At 41.2% G+C, this 21,621-nt stretch overlaps 3 protein-coding genes across 4 annotated transcripts; 2 read left to right on the forward strand and 1 right to left on the reverse strand.

The window, feature by feature from the left end:
* The first annotated feature begins 267 nt into the window (after positions 1-267).
* LOC115795771 (midnolin-A-like) lies at positions 268-5,835 on the forward strand. Its single transcript, XM_030751847.1, has 7 exons — positions 268-675; positions 829-916; positions 1,005-1,067; positions 3,296-3,853; positions 3,994-4,099; positions 4,359-4,562; positions 5,187-5,835. The coding sequence occupies exons 1-7, from the start codon at positions 443-445 to the stop codon at positions 5,357-5,359; spliced, it is 1,425 nt and encodes a 474-aa protein (XP_030607707.1). The 5' UTR covers positions 268-442; the 3' UTR covers positions 5,360-5,835.
* Positions 5,836-8,723: 2,888 nt separating this feature from the next.
* cirbpa (cold inducible RNA binding protein a) lies at positions 8,724-11,950 on the forward strand. Of its 2 annotated transcripts, none has more exons than XM_030751135.1 (7): positions 8,724-8,846; positions 9,607-9,719; positions 9,818-9,924; positions 10,035-10,167; positions 10,285-10,417; positions 10,493-10,557; positions 11,055-11,950. In XM_030751135.1, the coding sequence occupies exons 2-7, from the start codon at positions 9,620-9,622 to the stop codon at positions 11,066-11,068; spliced, it is 552 nt and encodes a 183-aa protein (XP_030606995.1). In that variant the 5' UTR covers positions 8,724-8,846; positions 9,607-9,619; the 3' UTR covers positions 11,069-11,950. The 2 variants fall into 2 exon arrangements, with proteins under 2 accessions (XP_030606995.1, XP_030606996.1); XM_030751136.1 differs by having other exon boundaries at positions 10,035-10,146.
* A 2,502-nt stretch (positions 11,951-14,452) lies between these two features.
* ndufa13 (NADH:ubiquinone oxidoreductase subunit A13) lies at positions 14,453-19,443 on the reverse strand. The gene is made up of 5 exons (XM_030750976.1): positions 19,302-19,443; positions 16,720-16,798; positions 16,564-16,635; positions 16,049-16,118; positions 14,453-14,686 (listed from the first exon to the last, which is right to left on the reverse strand). The coding sequence occupies exons 1-5, from the start codon at positions 19,393-19,395 to the stop codon at positions 14,567-14,569; spliced, it is 435 nt and encodes a 144-aa protein (XP_030606836.1). The 5' UTR covers positions 19,396-19,443; the 3' UTR covers positions 14,453-14,566.
* Positions 19,444-21,621: the final 2,178 nt, after the last annotated feature.

The following is a 21,621-nucleotide window of genomic DNA, read 5'->3' on the forward strand; positions in this document are numbered from 1 at the left end:
TAAATATTACATATTACTAAACAGTTGTTTTAATGAGGAAAAAAAATACTTTTTGACGTGATTCTGTACAAATTGTGCAGTGCGGATTGCATCATTTATGAATGGCGAGTTCGGGACAAAACAGGGTGGAGCCCTGTGAAGCAAAGTTCCTTCAGATTGGACAATACAGGCTCCGTAGTCTTGTGTCTCTCTCTGATTGGTTGTGATTCCGGGTGGGCGGGGCTTACCCTACCAAGGGTTGGGGTGTTTCTTTACGCTCGAGGAGTAGAGCTGCGCCTATCACAGAGAGAAAGAGGAACTGGTGTACAGTCTGCGGCTTGTCGTAGTTTCAGAGATGCTTCACATCGAGAAGCAGTGAAGACTTGAGCGGAGGTACGGCAACGTCTCGGTTCACATGATCCCAGCGACCAGAGCCTGATTTTTAATCAGCCGGTGTTTCTGAATGGAGCAGCAGCCCCCGCGGGGTCTCTGTAGCGTCGCCTCTTCCCAGTATGCAAGCGGCGGGGCTGGGGTCTCCACCGGTCAGCCCTCCATGCGCGTGTGCATTACCTCCACAACCGGCAGCCCGGTGGAGCTGACCGTCCCCCGAGGAGAGACCGCGGAGGCCCTGAAGACACGCATCTCCCAGAAACTCAGACTTCACACAGACAGGATCGTACTCCTGCATAAAGACAGGTGAGTTGTTGTGTTACCCTGCATCCTGTGCACTTCCGGGAGTTTTGGTAAAGCAATTACGTTTAATCCGAGCATTTAATGTGTGTGTGTTTCTGCTGGTTTGAGTGATTAGAGGTGACCTTTTTTTTTAATCTCATATGGATTATAAATTAGGCACCTGACTGCAGGGACGCTCTTGGACCAGGGTGTAACAGATGGCAGCAAATTGACCCTGGTCCCGGTCATTGAAGCTGGTTTATTGGTACGTAAACTAATGCACATCTTGGACTTGCTGTTCTGTAACACTGCCACACATGTAATCAGACTGTATTCTGTTTTTGCTGCCACAGTGCTCGTCGGGCAGGGCTGAGAGGACTGTGGTGGATGTGTTGGAAAGTTTATCAGAAGTCCAGGTGAGAGTTTTAAATCATCTCTTTCTCACTATATGCTTTAATTACTGATTGCATATAATTATATTGCTATTATATTGTTATATACACTCACTTTATTAGGTACACATTGCTAGTTCTGGGTTGGACCCCCTTGTGCCTTCAGAACTGCCTTAATTCTTTGAGACACAGATTCAGCACGGTACTGAAACATTCCTCAGCTTTTGGTCCACATTAACATGATGGCATCATACAGTTGCTGCAGATTTGTCAGCTGCACATCCATGATGTGAATCTCACCACATCCCAAAGTTGCTCTTTTGGATTGAGATCTGGTGACTGTGTAGGTCATTTGAGTACAGTGAACTCATTGTCATGTTCAATAAATCAGTTTGAGATGATTTGAGCTTTGTGACATGATGTGTTATCCTGCTGGAAGCAGCCATTAGAAGATGGGAACACTGTGGCCATAAAGGGATGAACACGGTCAGCAACAATACTCAGGAAGGCTGTGGTGTTTAACACAACGCTCAGATGGTGCTAAGGGGTCTAAGTGTTATCCACACATTACACCACCAGCAGCCTGAACTGCTGATAAAAGGCAGGATGGATCTATGTGTTCATGTTGCTTACACCAAATAATGACTCATAGCAGAAATTGAGACTCATCAGACAGACAATGTTTTTACAATCTTCTGTTGTCCAATTTTGGTGAGTCCGTGTGAACTGCAGCCTCAGTTTCCTGTTCTTAGCTGACAGGAGAGCCACACAGTGTGGTTTTCTGTTGCTGTAGCCCATCTACTTCAAGGCTGATGTGTTTTGCTTTCAGAGATGCTCTTCTGTGTACCTTGGTTGTAACAAGTGGTTATTTGAGTTCCTGTTGGCTTCCTATCAGCTCAAAGCAGTCAACAAGGCATTTTTTTTTTACCCTTGCCTTAAATCACCTTTCTTCCTCATTTTGATGCTCAGTTTGACCGACTGATTAGATATTTGCATTAACAAGCCATAGCACAGGTGTGCCTAACATAGTGGCCAGTGAGAGTACAGTCTATGGTAGAAATAATGCAGGAAATAATATTCTCCTTTAAGAATTCAAATTGTGCACAAGTGTTTATTTATTTTATGGAGTGTGATTTGAGAGATATAAATGGGTTACGATGGTTAAGATCAAATACTCAGCCTATGAAAAGAACACCAAATTTTTCCGTTTCATCCAAACACCAAGTATGGAGATGCAAAGTTTCAGCTAGACGGGCATCATTAGCTGTTGCAGCTGCAAGAGAAAAGGTTTTTGGACCCTGTAATTATCAGGATTTCTGAAGGAAGTACTCATGAAATGTGGTCTGAGCTTTACAAACATAGATAATCATTATAATAACACATTAACAGCTGTAGGGGGAGTACATTTATTTATACAATATTAGGGTTTGGGAAAGAAGGTGTAGGGGTGAGGGTTCTGGAGGAAGAATGCTGGAGCCTCCTTTCATGATTCATGTCTTTTTCATCACACCTCTGTTTCTGCTTCTCACTGTCTTTGCTCACAATATATTATCTTTTTTAATCCATCTTTCACTTCTTTTCCACCTGTTCTTTCTGTTCATGCCTTTAAATGTCCTTTACAGTCTTCTCTTTCTCTTCATCGTTTTCTTTTCCTCTCTCTCCTATTGAACTTTCTTCTCCGTCTTTTCCTGATCCTTTCTGTTGCAAACCAAAGTGGTATATTTTACATTCTGGTAAACTTTTAACCAGCTCCAATAAGCCTTTAATATGAAATAAAAAATAAATAACTCAAGGCAGTGTGTCTGAACTTCATCTTCCACCCGTCCACCTCTTCAAATAATTTCTCACGCTTCTTTTTTTTTTTTTTTTTTTTTCCACATCCTGCACGGTCCTTTTCTGTGTTTCCTCTTTGTGAGAAGTTCACTTACTTTTCCCAGCCTGCACTGTGAGTTATTACACACTGTGTGCAGTAAAGACATGAAATGTTCACAAACTTTTTCTTTTTTTTTCTGGCAACTGAAGTGGAAAGAAAATTCAAACATATTTCTGTGTATAGTAATTTCCTTCTTTATACATCATTTCAGCCATTCATATTCATACACGAGAAATTCACAGGAAACAATGCATCTGTGACATCCAGTACATCCATTATGGCTTTCTTCACTATCACTATAACGTTGTTTCAGATGGCTTTGCAGTAAACTGACACTAGCAGGAGAAGAAGAGTGAAACTTTCCTGTCTGTCCCCACAGATCAGTGACTTCCTGTCTGGGCACTCACCTCTGACCATTAACCTTGGAATTGGTGCCCATGTGATGTGTGTGGAGCTCCAGCTGTCAGCACAGGATGTGAAGGAGCTGCAGCAGGATTCAAAGGCTCAGCTCAGCGGCGAACATCAAACTGGCATGCAGACGGCCAGCAGTATGAACCATCCTCACTCTGCCTCAGCGCAGACCTCCACCACAAAACCCACTACCTCACCCTCTTCACAGACCTCATCTGTAGCTCCGGACTCTGTTCACTCTTTATCCTCAAATCAGTTTAGCACTCAGGGACCTTCACTGAACTCTGCAGCAAACCCTTTGGACTCATCCAGTAGCATCCCTGCCATGAACTGTCATAATCCCGCTTCTCTTCTTAATTCCCACTCTGAGCACATGTCTCCCAATGCCCCTACATCTCCATCTGTGCGCTATGGTTCTCCACATCCCGGCTGTCCTCTTCAAGCAACTGCACCAGTCTGTTCAGCTGGTCCTATCAGCTCCAGCCCTGCACCCCTGAGCCCCACAGCTGCCCCAACCTTCACAGAGGTTAGCCACACATATTCTAATGCAGAAGTCAGTGCAACACCACGTTAACATGTAACATCATTTTCACAGTAGTCTTTTGAAAAAAAATTTTATTACCTTTCTAACACTTATTCCTTATTGTGGATATTTTTCCCTTACAGAGTATTGTGAATCCTTCATCCGCTGCAGAGCTTTCAAAGCCTCCAGGAGCTGTCATAGAAAGTTTTGTGAGACACTCACCTGGCATCTTCTCTGGGACTTTCTCAGGTACACCTGCTCTGGAGATGACACAACAAGAGCACAACAATTTTTGTTTTGTCAAATTAACATAAATCAACAATGTACCTCAGCTGTGTTTCCTTGTGCTTTAATTATAATGCTTCTTTTTCTAATTTAATTAACTTTCTCATTTGAATAGCGCTATATATATATATATATATATTGTTAGAAAAAGTGAAAAAAGTAATTTTCCCCTCTCTTCCCCATCCTCCTTTCTCCCGCTCTCCTCTTATCCTCCTCCCATCAGGGACCCTGGCCCCTTGCAGTCAGAGCGGTTTCAGTCATCCTCGACGTGGCGTCGCCATTATTCTCCAGATCCTCAATGACCTCCTCAGAGCAGCCTACCACCACCAGGGGGCTCCAAGCTCCCTCCATCCACACCGCTGTCCTACTCCACACCCTGCAGAGGAGCCAGTGATGCAGAGGACAGAGCACCTCTGCATACCTCCAGGTCAGCTATTTTTGGAAACTTGTTGATTTAGTGACTGTTAAGTATAGTGTATATTTTGTATGACCTGTACAACACTTTTGTCAGCTGAGGTTGTTTAAAATGTGCTACAGAAATAAATTTTGACTTGACTTGATGTTTAGTCACACAAGACTAGGGCAACAGTTGCACAGGTCTTCACATGTGTGAACACTGTTACTGTGTCTAAAGTTACGAGGCAGTATTAATGACAGCTCATGCAACTGTTTACGATTCCTGTTTAAGCTTTTTATTCTCTGATCATGTTTCTTGTTTGAATTAGAGCTGAAAATATGAGGAAATCAAACAGAAGAATAATTTGGCAGCTAATCTGTCAATCAGTTCCACACAGTTTAAGGAGCTGACATGCCTCACAGCTGATGAAACGTTCTCAGTTTTTTGACTGATGGTTTAGAAAATTCAAATGGTCATATTTGTTTACTGTGTAAGAGAAACATTCTGATATTGGGTTTGAACTTCAGCAGGTCGTCTTGACCATGTCTACGTGTCTAAATGCACTGAGATGCTGCCATGTGATTGGCTGATTAGATGTTGGAGTTATTTTTTTGTACATCATGCCTGACCTGTTTCTTCTTCTCTGTGACGTAGCTGATGAGAGTCCCGTGACGCACTCGTCCACAGAGGAAAATCAAACATTGCACTGTAAGCTGGAACACCTCCAGGTTTTGATGCATGAAAGACGTCTACGCAGGAGGGCTCGCAAGACCTCGCACCTCTCTCAAGGCTCTCATCCATACCAGAATCGTCACCATCATCCCTGATCTCTGAATGTAAAAGATCCACTCACTAGAACAGACACCAGAGCCGACCTTTGACCTTGACATACAGGACTACAAAAAGGAGAGCCTTTGTTAGTATTTTTCTACAATCTGAAGCTAGATGTCAGAAACACCCAAAGGGGTCTGATTGCTGTGGCTTTCTGTGTGTGACGTGTAGTCTGAGTCTGTCCCTCAGTGACGACGGCACTCGCTGTCACAGTATGTAGCACATCTCACGAAAGGCTCTGATATATCTGTATATTTTCGTGTTGCTGTTTTCGTTCTCTGCGTTCCTCTATGTATTCTGATGCCTTAATTGTACATGTTTTGAATGTGAAACTGTGTTTTGTTCCATGCAAATAATGATTCTTGAAAATATCTCCTTTATAAAGTATTCAAATTTTAAACACAAGGAAGCAAAAAAAAAAAAAAATGCAAAGAATAAAGGGAAAAAAAATCCAAAATTTGACAGTTTTTGTGAGAAGAGCCTTTTTAAAATGTGGGATACATAATATTGTTGCCTTCATCTGTTAAAGTGGCTTTTTGTTGGCTTTTTTTGGATGAAAATAATGAATGCAAGCTGTCAGTTGTCGGCACTGTTTAGTGTGATACACTTCACAGGATTATTTGTCTCAGTTTTCTGCTGCTTATGTTGCTATAAGGACATTTTACTGAACTGGCCCTCCTTTTTGCTTGACTGTCATGGCTAATCACGTATCTGCCCCGAGGATCATGTGATCAGGGGATATAGGTGGTGAAGATTAATGCTGTATTTAAACATTAAATGCCTATATCCTCTCAAATACTCTGTGTTCTGTCTCTGTTCATTTTTAAGAGTTGCGTGAGTTTCAGGGGGTCTGTCTTAGTGGAGCGGATGGTTTCAAGAAAATCTGAGCAATGCTGTGACGGTAAGCTTCAGCCAATAAACCGCAATAAATTTCACTCCCTAAAAGCTTTTTTTTTTTTTTTTTACAACAAGCACAGGAAGTAGAATGTGAGCGGCAGCATGTGACCATCGCTGATGTGCAGCCAACCAACACTCCTTACACTTCCTTCCTGATAGCAGCTGAACATTTCTACTTTATTCTGTGGCTGATGGCTGGAGAAGGCTGTTTCAGATTGGCTTTTCTGGTGGGGTTTTACAGACAAGTACACAGTGTAAAAAATGATGCTTAATTTTTTGTATGACCATGAAAAATTTATAGAGAAAATGTCATAAATACTGAAGCATTCATCATTCAGTCCAGCTGCACATTCTGTCTCTGTCGCCTTTCTGCATCCAACATGTCTGACGCTGAGCTCACAGCATACAAATCACAGCTCCTGCTTCAGTAGCAGGATATAAAGCTGTTCAGGATATAGAGTTGAAACATCTGTGCATGTCTTCACTGCTCAAAGACAAACATAAAACCTTGCTCAGGTGTAGCCTACATAACCTGCAAATTGAGCGCAGAAACAGACACGTGGAAACCACATGGCCTGCTCTCCTATTCAGCTATCAAACGATGATCAAGACACAGCTCAGAACTGCAGCATGGATGTCGATGTTATTTTAGGTGCAGCTCTGCTGACTGTGATGCTCGAGTGTGCAGCTGCAGTGAGAGCAGCTGCAGGGATCAGACAGCACACGGCTGCTGTATCTTGTACTGTTATGACTGAATCCTAAAGGCTGTCTGTGCTGCAGATCCAGCGCTGCGGACACACTTGATGAATTAGTTTGTCTTGCCAGCCATGCTGTTTATGCTGGTTAACATACAACTATGGGAGTGGTATCAAGCCTCTCATTTAACTTTCAGCAAGAGATAAAAACACTTCAGCCGTTCCCTTTTAGCTCTACAAGAACAGTGCAGATGACAGCTGTGGGCTTTGGGCCTCCTACACAGACGTTCTTTTTTGTCTCTTTGCCTCCCACACACAACATTCAAATACACTCCATTGCTTATACTGTACGTCCATGTACAGACAAATCTTCCTCCCACACAGCCAAACAGGACTTTGGCCTCACACACCTGACCGACTCGCGCCATCGTGACTCACGCAGACTGCTTCGCGCTAACAAAGCACTTGAAACGTACAAAACAAACACCGCTGAGTCGTTTTCTTCATTAACTGCATATGAAACTGACTTGCAGTTTGGACTGTCATTCATCTGACTGCACTGAATGTTTTTAATTACGCTGCAAGGCTATTATTTTGGTCTGTTATTGTGTTTGAAAGTAAAGCATCTCTGGGTCAATTATTAAGCTGTTGCCAGAGTATCATTTCACTTGATCTGCTAAAAAAAAAAACTTCAATTTGTTTCTGTTGAAGACACAAATATACTCAGAAATGCCAAAATATTTTTCAGTTTAATATGTTTGCAAACAACTGGCAATCCCACATGCAATTTAGGCAAATGCGATTAAGAAATCTGATGCTCTCCAGCCCAAGTGAGAGAGAACATCTCAGAATGAAGCTTCCTGCGTCAGGCCGTTGAGCTATTCATGTCCACAGATGTAAATTGAGGGGACATTTGTAAAACGGCGGGTGCATTTTTTGTTAAAAAGTCAAATCAGACACAAATTATTATTCAAATCAGAGTGCTTTATTGGGCTCTGCTGGGAAAATTACTTGGAGAGGCCCAGGAGTGTCTGATCATGTCAGGGATTGGCTCTGAGCCCTTTATTGTTTGCAGTGGTGACGGAGGCTGACAGATGAGGTCAGGCAGGAGTTTCTGTGGACTATGATGTTTAAAGATGACATTGTGATCTGTTGTGAAAGTAGTGAGCAGGTGAAAGAGAGCCTGGAAAGGTGGGGGTGTGCTCTGGAGAGAATAGGAATGAAAGTCAGTAGAAGTAAGACAGAATACGTGAGTGTGAATGAGAGGGAGACAGGTGGAAAGGTGAAGCTGCAAGAAGCAGGTCAAACATCCAAAGCAACAGCTGGAGGTAGGAGAGTTAAAGAGTTACATTGGGAGTGACCAGAAAAGATTGGAAATGAGTACATCAGAGGCACAGCTCAGGTTGAGTGAATTAGAGAGGCAAGGTTGAGATGGTTTGGACGTGTGCAGAGGAGGGACAGCGGATATACTGGACAAAAGATGCTGAATACGAAGCTGCCAGGCAGGAGGAAAAGAGGAAGACCACAGAGAATATTCATGGATGTAGTGAAAGAGGACATGCAGAGGGTTGATGTGACAGAAGAGGATGGTAGAGACAGGGTGAGATGGAGGCAGACGATCCGTTGCGGCGACCCCTAAAGGGAGCAGACGCCAGAAGAAAAGGAGATACAGCTGTCTATATAACGCCCAAGGTAAGAGCATGATGTTGCGTCAAGCTGATCAAACGGTGGCGCTGTGGGCGATCCTTCTGACTGTGTGCTGTCCAAAAAGCAGTAGAAGAAGCAGCGACTGCGCAGCGCAGTGAAAAGCGGAGCGCGCTTTGCCCTCCTTCTCATTCGACCTCCATCGCAGCGCCGCGTAGCAGTCAGTGTATCTCTGCGAGAGAAATAGGTAAGCGCTTCCCCATTATTGTTCTTTTTCCACAATGTAGTTTGTAAAATATGCTGTTATACACGTGCATCTATATTCATAGCAAAAATGTTTTGTCTGTTTGACGTTTTACATTTAATGAAAATGATTTTTTTTAACCGACAGTCAATCGCTTTTTTTTTTTTAATATTGTTAACATTAATACAAGTTAAAATGGGCTTTTTCGATGTGATTTCGATGTAATTGGTGTAAAGTTGCATGAATATCTTGTTAACCTAGTCTTTTTTTTTGTTAATTGGGGCAGTTATATAAGCTGCAAAGCGAGGCAGCAGGCCGCCCGTCGAGCTGCCGCTAAGTAGGCCATCGAGACAAAGCAGCTCGGTGCTACAAAATGGCGCTGAAGGAAACCCCCCCCCACCTAATCCGCTAATTAAACTGCACCACGTTTTCCGGCTTGAGGCCTAGCTCGAGTTGGATTTGAGTTCTGTCGACAGTATCTTACTAAATATGAGGCATTTTTAATCTAAACGCAGATTTAATGCTTTATTAAACAAAGGGAGGGAGGTAATTGGGTCATAACTGCGCAATCGGTGATCGCCATTTTATGAAACTGCTCCGGTGACCTACTTTAGCACTGCGGATGTTGGCTGACCGCGTGTGTCGACGATTTTGGGGGTTTTTTTGGTGTGGCTTTTTTTTCTTTGATGAGAATATATTACAAATTGTTATCGGATTTATGAAAAAACGCGTTTAAGTATTATCTGTATTTTTTTTTTTAAAGCTATATTAAAAAAATGTCGGACGAGGGAAAATTATTCATCGGAGGTCTGAGCTTCGAGACCAACGAGGACTCTCTGGCTGCAGCCTTCGGCAAATACGGAACCATCGAAAAGGGTAAATCAAAAATTCACTTTACTCCTTTTAGTGCATATTATTGCTAAATTGACTGATATCTTGCTAACTGTGTGGATTTATTTATTTTTTCTCATTAGTGGATGTGATCAGAGACAAAGAGACTGGTAGATCTCGCGGGTTTGGTTTCGTGAAATACGATAATGCAGAGGATGCAAAGGATGCACTGGACGCCATGAACGGCAAGGTAAAAATATTTTAATTTATTTTAGTGCTGTTTGACTTTTTGCTCTAGGGTGAATAAGATAAAACCACATGTATGAATTTTATGTTTAAAATTTTATATTTGCTTTGCAGACTCTGGATGGACGGGCGATTCGGGTGGATGAAGCTGGAAAGGGTGGACGCTCCAGAGGGGGATTCGGCTCGGGCCCAAGAGGCGGCAGATTTAGCGGCTCCAGGGGGAGAGGTGGGCGTGGTTATTCCCGAGGTGCGAAATGGGCATCTGCTTGGGGTTTTTTTTTCTTAAATTTAAAAATTCTAGCTCTTTTTCTTCTCTCCTGAGAATACTAAACAAAGCAATTTTATTGCCTTGCCTTTTTATTAGGTGGATATGGTGGCGACAGGGGTTATGGAGATAGGAGTTATGGTGACAGAAGCTTTGGGGGTGGAGAGAGGAGTTTTGGTGGCAGTGGATACAGGAGTGGAGGATATTCCTCAGGTGGCTACAGAGAGAATAGGTAAGTAAACTGAAAAATCAGTAGTTTAGTGCTACTTATTTTGAATGCATTTTAAATCCAAATCTCTTGTTATAGGGGTCAGGGTGGATACGGTGACCGCTCAGGATCTGGTTCCTACCGCGATGGATACGACAGCTATGGTAAGCATCAATAATATGTATTTCAGGTATTTGGGTGCATTCATGTTGGGGCTGTTTTATTCAAAATCTAAAGCACATCTGAGTTATTTCAGTGGATAAACTCGTAGTGAAACAACCTCCTAGTTGTAAAATGTGATTTTAGTTGTACTGGTAGCAGGTTGAGATGCATACACAATTGCACACAATTTTACAGCCCCAACATATGAAGACTTGTACCATGTATGCACCTCAGTTTTGTACCTGAGCCCAAGTTGATGCCTCTTTATAAACAGTTGCCAGATTTTTGTTCCACACTCTGACAAAGAGGCTGGAAACGATTTAAACCACTTCCCGAATGTCACCTTATTCTCAAATTGCTCATATCTTGTCTGATGGAGCCCCATGTGCCACAAGAGAGGGAGGGTTGTTAGACAGGTGGGTTGAAGGGGATTATTTGTTAAAACTCCAGTGTTCGAACTTTCAGTGTCTTTACCTGTGTGCCCACTTCTTATCCTCAGCTACACATGAGTAAACATCTCCCTGATTCAAGATCATCACTTGGCTGGCTGTTTTTCAAAGATGCGCTCCTCAAGAAAAATGTCCACGTGTTATTGCTGACATTAGTTCTGTAGTTCTGTTGTAGTAGTTCAGCATCTTCAAAAAAATGTAGCAATGGGTTTTGGTCATTCCTTAACAAACCTGTTACAAATTACAATTCAAGAACTTTAACCATGCTTGATTGGACATTCATTCCTCAAAGATCGTGCAACTAAATACATCTGTAATCTGATACTGTTAAGGCCCATTCTTGGGATAAAACAGCTCAACATGGCTTTTTATTGAACAGCCATTACTATTGCTCTAAACCTTGTCCAGCACTTAAAGTGCTTCTTGATTTGATTCCTTTTCTTTTTATATATTTCAATATCTGATGGGGCTTGTTTGTTGTTTCCCCTCTCAGTCTCTGACTGACCTACCTCCTGCCAGGTTTTAAACTGAGTGAGGAAAATATATGCTCATACAGACCTTTGGGAGACTTGATGCTAAATTCCTTACTATTAAACAAAAAACCTTAGTTTAGCTGAGGCTCCTGTTTGTTCAATTTCCCAAAAGAGTGAATTCCTTTCAGACTGGTGAACTACACATCCGAAGTGGCCGGCTGTTCATGAAGTTGCAAATTGCAGCATGCTACAGTCTGTCCAAGGTATCTTCTGTGCTCTGCTCAACATCTGCATTTTTAATGTGCTGTAAAATGGACTAATCTTGTTTAAAGTGATCGAGAAATGTAACTTTGTTTCCCTAAAGCTATATATATCAGACCGGGAACAGTTTTGTACTTTTTGTTCTTTGTATGATCAACTTTTTTTTGTCAGTTTGGCTTCATGGAGCCTATTAAACAAACTGTGGAAAATGACCATGATTGTTGCCTCTTAAAACAACCGCATGGGGGAGTTAAGCTGAGTGCTGTAGGTTCATTATGTTAATGTAATGCTGCGTGAGAACTAAATCACCTGCTTGATACAATGAAATTACTTACCTGTGGATAAGTTAGATTGGCAGTCTAGTCCTCAGTTCTCCAAGCTAGAGGAAAAAGGTTACTGGATGTCTTCAAGTCGACATTGTTTAAAAACTGAGATTTCACAGCTAAGTCAAGTGACATATTGAACCATCAATTAGCCAAATGTTTTGCCTACTAAAGTTTGTTGCTCAAACGTCTTTAAGTAGTCCCAAAAAGTGGCATATGGAAATACGGGGGAAAACGAAAGTTGGTTCCTGGTCATGTTCATGCTTCATTACATTCAAGAGCGGTCAAGAGAGCTTCAAAATCCTACAAGTCCTTGGAGAGTGAAGTGTTGCGCCTACCAACAAGTGCTCATCAGAGATGAAAGCTGCTCTTGCCTAGGTCAAATGTGAAGAAAGTAGGCCAGTGCACGTGAGGTAAAAATCTCCTTTTGCTTTGCTCACATCCTTGAAACTTAAGTTCTCATTGTTGCCATGAATACCTTCAAGTTAGCCGCTGTTTAGTCCTCTGCTTCAGATGTCGCCCTACAAACATGACAAGTCCTCTTACCTGATTCTAAAGTCCATTGGGCAGTGGGGTGGTTTCTATGTCTCCTGGATAATAGTGCTCCACCTTGAGTCCACCAAAAAATGCATTGGTCCTTTAAGTCAGTCTTGTGCTCAGTCCACTTCTGTTCACTAGTCCTCAATTTGCTCTTGTAATGTCCCACAACAGTCCTAATTCATGTGTAAGGTGTCTAGACTGCATTCACTATTTTGTACCTTTTTTCTTTTGTATATGAATAAGTGGTGAGTTTCAGCCTCATTAATGCTGCATGCAGTTTGACTTCTCAAACATGAGTTGGCAGGCTTAAACCATCCATTTCTCTTTCTTTAGACTGAACTGACTGGAGGCTCCAGTGGATCTCATCACAGCTGAAGTAGCTGGGTTTAGACTGCAGGGACTGGTGTAGCTGCTGAATCAGGTAAGCCTCAATTTTTTTGAACAATTTGGCTCAGAACTGTGAAAATTTGTGTGGCTGATCACACTCTGCCTTATTCCAGGTCTGATGAGCAGTGGGGCAACTGTAAGCATGGACGTGAAGGAACCTTCCAGATGCCTGAGAAATGTTTCCTGATGTTGCAGTCACGTCACTCCCAAACAGCAAGAATATATCAAGAAGCAGTGGTGTTAAATTTCTGAAAGACAGTAAATCTGCACCCAAAACCGATTGATTTGAAAGAATTCACTTGTGGCCATTTCTTTTTGTATAGCAGTGCAACAAACTGAGACTGCCACAGTTTGAAATGAGTTGATTTAACAGTTCTCAGCGTCTTGACTGCAACACTTTGTACTCTGGAGAATGAGTTCAGTGTAATCCTGTGGAGAACAATGCAGAAATAAAGAGCTGAATAAATGATCTCTCGCCTTTTAAATGAGCCCAAATGCATGTTTAAAAATGTATCAGCCGTTTATTCCCTTTATAAATGCTGAAAATATTTTTAGCTTTATAATTTTAATGTTCCTTACCTAGAGCTCTTATCTACCATTGGACAAAGTTTAAACCAGGGCACTCTTTAAATGGCTCCTTACTGAAGCTGAAATGTGAAAGTAAAAAGAGGAAAATGTGGGTAGAAGTGCAACTACATAATTTTTTTTTTAAAAAGTGGTTACATTGTGAGTATTGTGATGTAAGGTTGAAATATTTGATCAGTGCACCAATGTGTTGGGCAAAAGTGAATCTCTTAAGACCACAAGTCTCAGTGGTAAATGTAGCTAACTACACACTAGAGAACAGAATACACAGCAGTACAGCAGGTTGGGTCACTATGCAAACAAAGGCTGGCAGTTTGTCTTGCAAATTAGGACAAACCAGTCTAACAGGATGCACCACGGTTATTGCAGGTTTTGAAGATGAGTTGGGTAAACAGATGAGACTTTATTTTTAATCTTCAGAGGGTAATTTGATCAGGAAAAAGTCACCTAAGCTCTGCTTCCTGTCTCACTCAGTCTGATAAAAGCTGACAATCAGACTGTGGTTCACCTTTCAACTTCTGAACTACTTCCTGTATTCTGCACACAGATGTGAAATGTTACAAATGCAGAGCTCAAGACTGAGTAGCTTTTGTGCCAGAACACTGAATTCTATGTATTAAAAAGTACAAATTAATATTAGAGCACAAGTCTAGCACTGTGCCGTAATGTGCTTTCTGTAGCCTGTTTTACATACCTTTGGTATGTTGCTAGTTTAATAACTCCATGAAATGTGGGGAAATAAAGTGGCTGTAAGATGTAGTGGAGCAAAAGTATGACAAATATCTAAAATAGTATTGAGAGTGTACTTGAGTACACTACAGTAATTTTAATTTCCACTAACACTGAAACTCCTAATTAAAGAACTGACAGAAGCCAAGATGAGGTACAGAAAAACATACTTTAATTTGAACATTTACAAGCAACCACTCAGGTCCAGGTGGTACCAGCTGTGGAAGGTGGAGGAGCTCCTGATGCTGCTGGCCTCGTTGGTGCTCAAGCGTACCACAAGAAGCCGAAACGCTTGTGCAAAAGTTCTTCGCGGGGCCTGAGGTTGAACAGCTCCTCTGACAGAGGGGTGACCCAGCGGTCTGTGTGAAAGACGCTCTCCCCAACCTGCACAAGTTAAAGAGACAGTTTGCATCAATGCAGAAACACTGATGTTCATTATTTATTCTCCTGTTTATTTACTTTCCTCTTATTTCATGTGCTCATTTTTATGTATTTCTGGATTAATTTGCCTTTGCATTTTTCCCCAAACATTCATTTCTGTATTTTTTTTTAACTTTTATGTTTCTGTTTTTATTTCAGCTTTAAAATTAGTTAACCGTTGCCTCTGTTGGCTGCTTAATGGCAGGCAGCATCTCTATATACTGTAAGTGTAGTGCCTAGATGCTGAAAATATTAGTGACTTTAAAAGGAAACATAAATAAATAGAATTAATACAGGGGTAATTAAACAGAAGCAAATATCGGTCTGACATACGTATTCAGATTTTCAATATTTTTTGCCAAAAGTTGATAAAAGTGAAATATGGTATTTATGTGCTTGTTTAAAATTTTGGGGGCAAAAAGTAATAACTAAATGTAACATGTACTAGGGTTTTGATCCAGACAGCAGAGGCTGCTCCACAGAGGATGTCTGGCAGAAATAACAGTAAATTAGAAATTCATTTATGTAACTTTGGGACCCAATAATATTTATTATAAAAATAACTTCCTTGCAACTGAAAAGTTCTGGGGTTTTTTTCCTATCCTTTATTTTATCTAATTTTATGCACCCCACACCCCAAAAAAAGAAAAATTGGTGCAACTGATTGTAAATTTATGACATTTTAAGTTACGATTTCCTTTTCTTCTCTGAATTGTTTGGCAAATGAAAACATTAAGTGTATATAACAACAAAGAAAACAACAAACAATTGTTGGATGTTTTGAAAAATACTCCAGAGGAAGCTCATTTCTGCCGTTTGTATCCACGATCTCGTGCTTTGGTCACTACCCAAAGCTCGTGACCATTGGTGAGGGATTGACCGGTAAATCGACAGCTTCGCTTTCACACTCAGCTCCCTCTTTACCGCGACAGACCGGTGCAGCATCCGCATCACTGCAGACGCAGCCCCGCTCCGTCTGTCAATCTCCCGTTCCCTTATCCCGTCACTTGTGAACAAGATCCCGAGATACTTGGAGCAGCAACTCGTCTCTGAGCACTCCACCCTTTTCCGGCTGAGGACCATGGCCTCAGACTTAGTGGTGCTAATTCTCATGCCAGCAGCTTCACACTCCGCTGTGAACTGTTCCACTGCAAGCTGGAGGCCACCACCTGATGAAGCCAGCAGGACCGCATCATCCACAAAAAGCAGAGATGAGCTTCTGAGGCCACCAAGGCGGAAGCCTTCAGTCACTTGGCTACACCTAGAAATTCTGTCCATAAAAATTATTAAGCAGGAGCAATAGGATAATTTTTGTAATTTCTTTACCTTCCAACCGGGAACATCCTTCATGATGACTGCCTCTTCTTCCAAGTTTTCCCTCAGCATCCGTAAGGTTCTAGAGAGAAGGCAAAATTCAGCTCTTACTTAACAACTGACCTATCTAAGCTTAGACAGTATAAAAGATGGACGAAGTTTCTGGGTCAAAAAAGGTGAAGTCAATCCCCAAAGTGCCTAAAATCTGCATTCTTTCTACTGGACAGCAGGAGGCACCTCGTGTGCTTGCAGAAAGACACACGCCTCAGAGAGAGACCTCAGTGAACACTTTCCTGGTGAGTTTACAGGCTCAGCCACTAGTTTCTGGTTATACTGAACAAACCATTAAGACCATATTGTAAATTGTGGTAATTCTTGGGGGCCAGAAAGAAAAATCTCAGTTTGGTTAATAACAGGACTTTATTAACCAACACATCACAGGGCCTATTTCCAACCTTTATAATATCTATGGTTCTAAACACCATTAATAATAATAACAATAAGCATGCATGAAAGTGTTCAGTCACCTTCGGTCATGCTCAGCCTGTAACAGAGGCATTAGAGCTATCCTGGCTTCCAGCTCCTCAATCTGCAATCGCCTGCAACACACATATACACACACATTTGAGATTGTGAACATTACACACAGATGTGCCAATAACCAAAAACCAAATCACAATTACCTCCTCTCTCTGTTCCACTTGAATAGCCTCCAGTAACCAAATACCATGATGCCGATGCCAATGCCGAACATACTATATCCTGCAGGTTAAGGAATGAATGAAGCAGTAGAGCATGATTGTATGTTACTGCACATTTTTAACATTTGGGATGTGAATTACATTTTAAAAACATTCTTTGTGTGTGTGAGTGAGCTACATTATTGGTATAAGTATCTTGTTAGTTTATATTTGTTTTAAAGCATTTACTACAGGTACAATCGTGGATGCACAGAGGTGTATTTGAGAGGCTGCTGCTCTAAGGCATCAGGATACAACATGTAATTATCAGACAGTATCATACACATATCAAAAAATTTGCTCATTAACAATACCAGAACCTGTCGAAGTTCAACTATGATCTTATGTACTCAAAAAGACTGATGACGATTAATCACATTCATCCACAACTTTGGGAATAAATGAAAAGCCTGATAAAAGTGCCATTCAGCTGCCTGCATACTTTTTCTTTGCTTGTGATATACACCCATCAGACCACTACCACTGACTGATGACTTCTTTGCCTGGTTGAGACTTGTTTCAGGTCTTTCTCATTATTTTTAAAAAGGTGCTACTAAAATGAAGTAGCCTGTACTTCCCCACAAAGCCTTATAATCTTAACGTATCACAGATTATACCACATAATCTGTGATATGGGGGGAAAAGGTTTGAAGACTTCACAGGACGCTGACTAACCCTGGTCAGCACTGTAGCAGTGAAGTTGAGCACGATTTGCATGATTTACTGCAGTTATGCACATTCAGATAAGACATTTAAAAGTAATTTATAACATGTGAATATACAGTACATGTATTTGCATTCTCTCTGCATCTGCTGTTCAGTCATAGAGGGCAACATTTAAAGTGTTTATATTAAATTCATACTTTATATAAATTTTTACTTAATAGCCAAAAGCCAAGCAACTAAGGTTTTACAACTCAGCTGCAGGCAACACAGTTTAGATAAGAGTCTCTGAACTTCAATCCTTCATCCTCAACTTCAGTGTCTGTCGCTGCTGCTCTCTGAAGATCTTTCTGCAGTTTTTTGTTTCAGTTGTATTCTGACCTGTAGTCTTGTTGGCAGTGATTGCACATACTCTCTTTATGGGTTCACACCCAAAGATAACTTTTATTTCCAGTTTAATTTGAAATGTTGCAAATAATGTTACAATCACCTAGGTCCACGCTCTGAGAACTATGACAGTTTCTGATACAGCAGCCAGTTTTGCACCAATTACAGTGCTGTGCAAAGGTCTTGACCCTTTCTTTATAGTTTGCTTTCTTGTAATTTTTCTGGTGGTCTGGAACAATGGTTCTCTGGGCTTTCCGGGCAGTTTTTTGGAAACTGGCTGCTTTTTCGATCATTTTCAGTCCAGTTCTTGTACCTGACAAGTAGGAGTGTTGTTTTTGCTTGTTAAACCTCTTAACACTGACCTATGATTTGATCAAGCATAAAAAAGGCACCTAACTCAAGGGATGAACCAACGTCTACACATAACAGACAACTTAGCAAAGAACCAATTTTAAATTGTACTTTGTTACTAGCAGTCACAAAAAACACACCAGTTGTGGCAGGTCTGAAAACTATTACTGTGGGATCATCCTGACAGAAGGGAACAAAAGGCAGCCAGCGTCCGAAGAAGAGCTTTGGATGTCCTTGAAGAGGCCCGGAGAACTATTCCTGAAGACTACTTAAAGGAATGACAAGAAAGCTGCCTCAGAGAGTTCAGGCTGTGTTGAAGAATAAAGGTGCTCATAACAAATATTGTCTTTCAAGCTTGCTAGAACTGTACACACTCTGATTTTCCCTCAGACTGTATTTCCATATATGTTTCCACATGTTTCAATAAATGACTGCACCTATTTCCCATTTTCGTAGCAAAACATACGGAAATGAGGGGTAACTCCAGACTTTTGCACAGTACTGTATTTGCTGGTTGAAAAAAGCTGAGCTGCATTTCCACTGCAAAAAGATTTTGTTATAGCCAAATGCTCTGTGCTTTAAAAATACAAATTTGGGGACTCTGATAACAGAAGCTGGTCTGTACTTTATTAAAGCCTCTTAACTCAATAAACCCTTAATCAATTAACTGAAAATCAGCAGTAGTTTGATCTCTCGGGGCACAGACACCCGGGCAGTTGGTTTAAATATAGTTTTCACTACTAAACTGCCAATGCTAGACCAGCTGGAATAGTCCCATTAAATAAATGTATCAGCATCCATTATCATATTAATCTGAACCTGCAATAAAGCGAGTGCCGCTGGTAGCTAGTTAGCATGTCGCTGTAACCCTGTCAATAACAATCCACACTAAAATATTGTCTGGAGCACAAATGCCTGTACAGCTGAACACATGCTGTTACAAAAGCTGCTTCCTCTTCATGGCAAACGTAAGAAGCTCCATTAAACAGTTTAATCCTAGTTTGGATCTTTGTATTGATGCTAACCCGTTAGCATAAGCGGCAAATATCACACAAAAAGTCCAGAATTTAACAACTACTGAATTAATCTGGATATGTGGCTGGGTGAGTGTGTGGTGTATGTACCCGAAAGCCCTCGTTTCGGTAGATTTCTCTTATAATCAAAGGGAGCATAGCCTCCCGGAGGAGGCATGTCCTGCTTCACCTTGGACCCCGCCATCTTCCTCCCAACTCCTCCAAAACAGGCCAGTGACGTCCCTGAGGCCACTCTTCTTCTCTGGTACGGAAAAAGTGTAACAGCGCGGTTACAGCGCCCCAACATGTCCGTATAGCAATATAACTTTTATATTATATTATATTATATTATATTATATTATATTATATTATATTATATTATATTATATTATATTATATTATATTATATGGGCTGGAGGAGGTGGCTGGGGAGAGGGAAGCCTGGGCTTCTCTGCTTAGGCTTCTGCCCCCGCGACCCGGCCCCGGATAAGCGGAAGAAAATGGATGGATGGATGGATGGATGGATGTATTATATTATATTATATTATATTATATTATATACAAATAAACACATAAAAGTCTATAAAAAATGAGTTCTCACCTGAGTTACCTCAGTATAAGTCATGCATTAACATGTTAGTAGCATTTAAAAGCAGTGATGCAGTGAGGTAAATTTACAGTATTTCCCTGTAAAATATGACAAGTATAGATGAACAGAAAATGGAAACACTCAAGTAATCTGAAAAATTGTATATATGTGCAGTTCCTGAGTGTTTTCTTAGTGTGTGAGTGTGTGTATGAGGGCTTTGGCAGTTGTATCCTGTAATGCTGTGCAGAAACATTTTTCTTTTCTTACTTCATGACATGATCTTACCAACTTGACTTCTCTGTGTCCATCTTACTTACCCACTTGAAATATACTTTCCATTTTCATTCTGAGATTTCTTACTTGCTTGATTTTTGATTCACTTTAATAACCTCTCTGACATCACTGGTTAAACTGCATTCACTGCTTTATTGGATTGAGATCTGGTGACTGTAGAGGACATTTGAGTACAGTGAACTCATTGTCATGTCATTTGAGCTTTGTGACATGGTGTGTTATCCTGCTGGAAGCAGACGTCATCAGATGAGTACACTGTGGTCATAGAGGGATGGTCAGCAACAATACTCAGGCTGTGGCATTTAAATGATGCTCAGCGGGTACAAAGGGGTGTAAAGTGTGCCAAGAAAATATCTCTCACACCATTACACCACCAGCAGCCTGAACTGCTGATGCGAGGCAGGACGGATCCATGCTCTCATGTGGTTTTTGCCAAGCTCTGACCCTATCATCTGAATGTCACAGCAGAAATTGAGACTCATCAGACCAGGCAATAGTTTTTCAATTTTCTATTATCCAATTTTGGTGAGCCCATGTGAATCGTACCCTCAGTTTCCTGTTTTTAGCTGACAGGAGTGCATAGCTTGGTTGTAACAAGTGGTTGAGTTACTGTTGCCTTTCTATCAGCTCAGAGCAGTCTTGCCATTCGCTTCTGACATCAACAAGAAATTTTTACCCAGAGAACTGCTGCTCACTGGATATTTTTTCTTTCGGATCATTCTCTGTAAACCCTAGAGATGGCTGTTTGGGAAAATCCCTGTAGATCAGCAGTTTCTGAAATACTCAGACCAGTCAGTTTGGCACCAACAACCATGTTCAAAGTAACTTAAATCACCTTTCTGCCTCATTCTGATGCTCAGTTTGAACTATATACACTCCCCTCCAAAACTATTGGAACAGTGAAGCCAATCCTTTTATTTTTACTGTAGAATGCAAACATTTGGGTTTGAAGATGAATATGAGACAGGCTCAGCTCTTATTTCCTGCTATTTACATCTGGATCTGATACACAGTTCAGAGGATAGCACCTTTCGCATGAACCCACTCGTTTTTCTTGTGAGCAAAAGTATTGGAACGTGATTGACAGGTTTGTTTTGTTGCCCAGGTGTGTCCTGTTAGATTGATTATTCAAACAATAAATTGCGCTGAATGTCTACACTCAGTTTCAGATTTGGGTTTTGCCTGTGCAGACTGTGCATTTAGAGTTAAGAGGAGTAACCAACATGAAAACCAAACGGCTGTCTGTGGGTGAAAAACAAGCAACTGTGAAGCTGCGAGAAGATGGAAAATCAATCAGAGCCATTGCACAAACATTGGCCATAGCCAGTATAACTGTTTGAAATGTCCTGAAGAACAAAGTCATCACTGGTGTACTAAGTAACAGATGTGGAACAGGTAGACCAAGGAAAACAACAGTTGATGACAGAAACATTGTAAGTGCTGTAAAGAAAGACCCTAAAACAACTATTAGAGACATCAGTAACAACCTCCAGAAGGCAGGCGTGAAGGTATCACAATCTACTGTTCACAGAAGACTTGAGGTACAGA

This window comes from Archocentrus centrarchus, chromosome 17 (assembly GCF_007364275.1).
Source record: "Archocentrus centrarchus isolate MPI-CPG fArcCen1 chromosome 17, fArcCen1, whole genome shotgun sequence".
Lineage (NCBI taxonomy): Eukaryota > Metazoa > Chordata > Actinopteri > Cichliformes > Cichlidae > Archocentrus > Archocentrus centrarchus.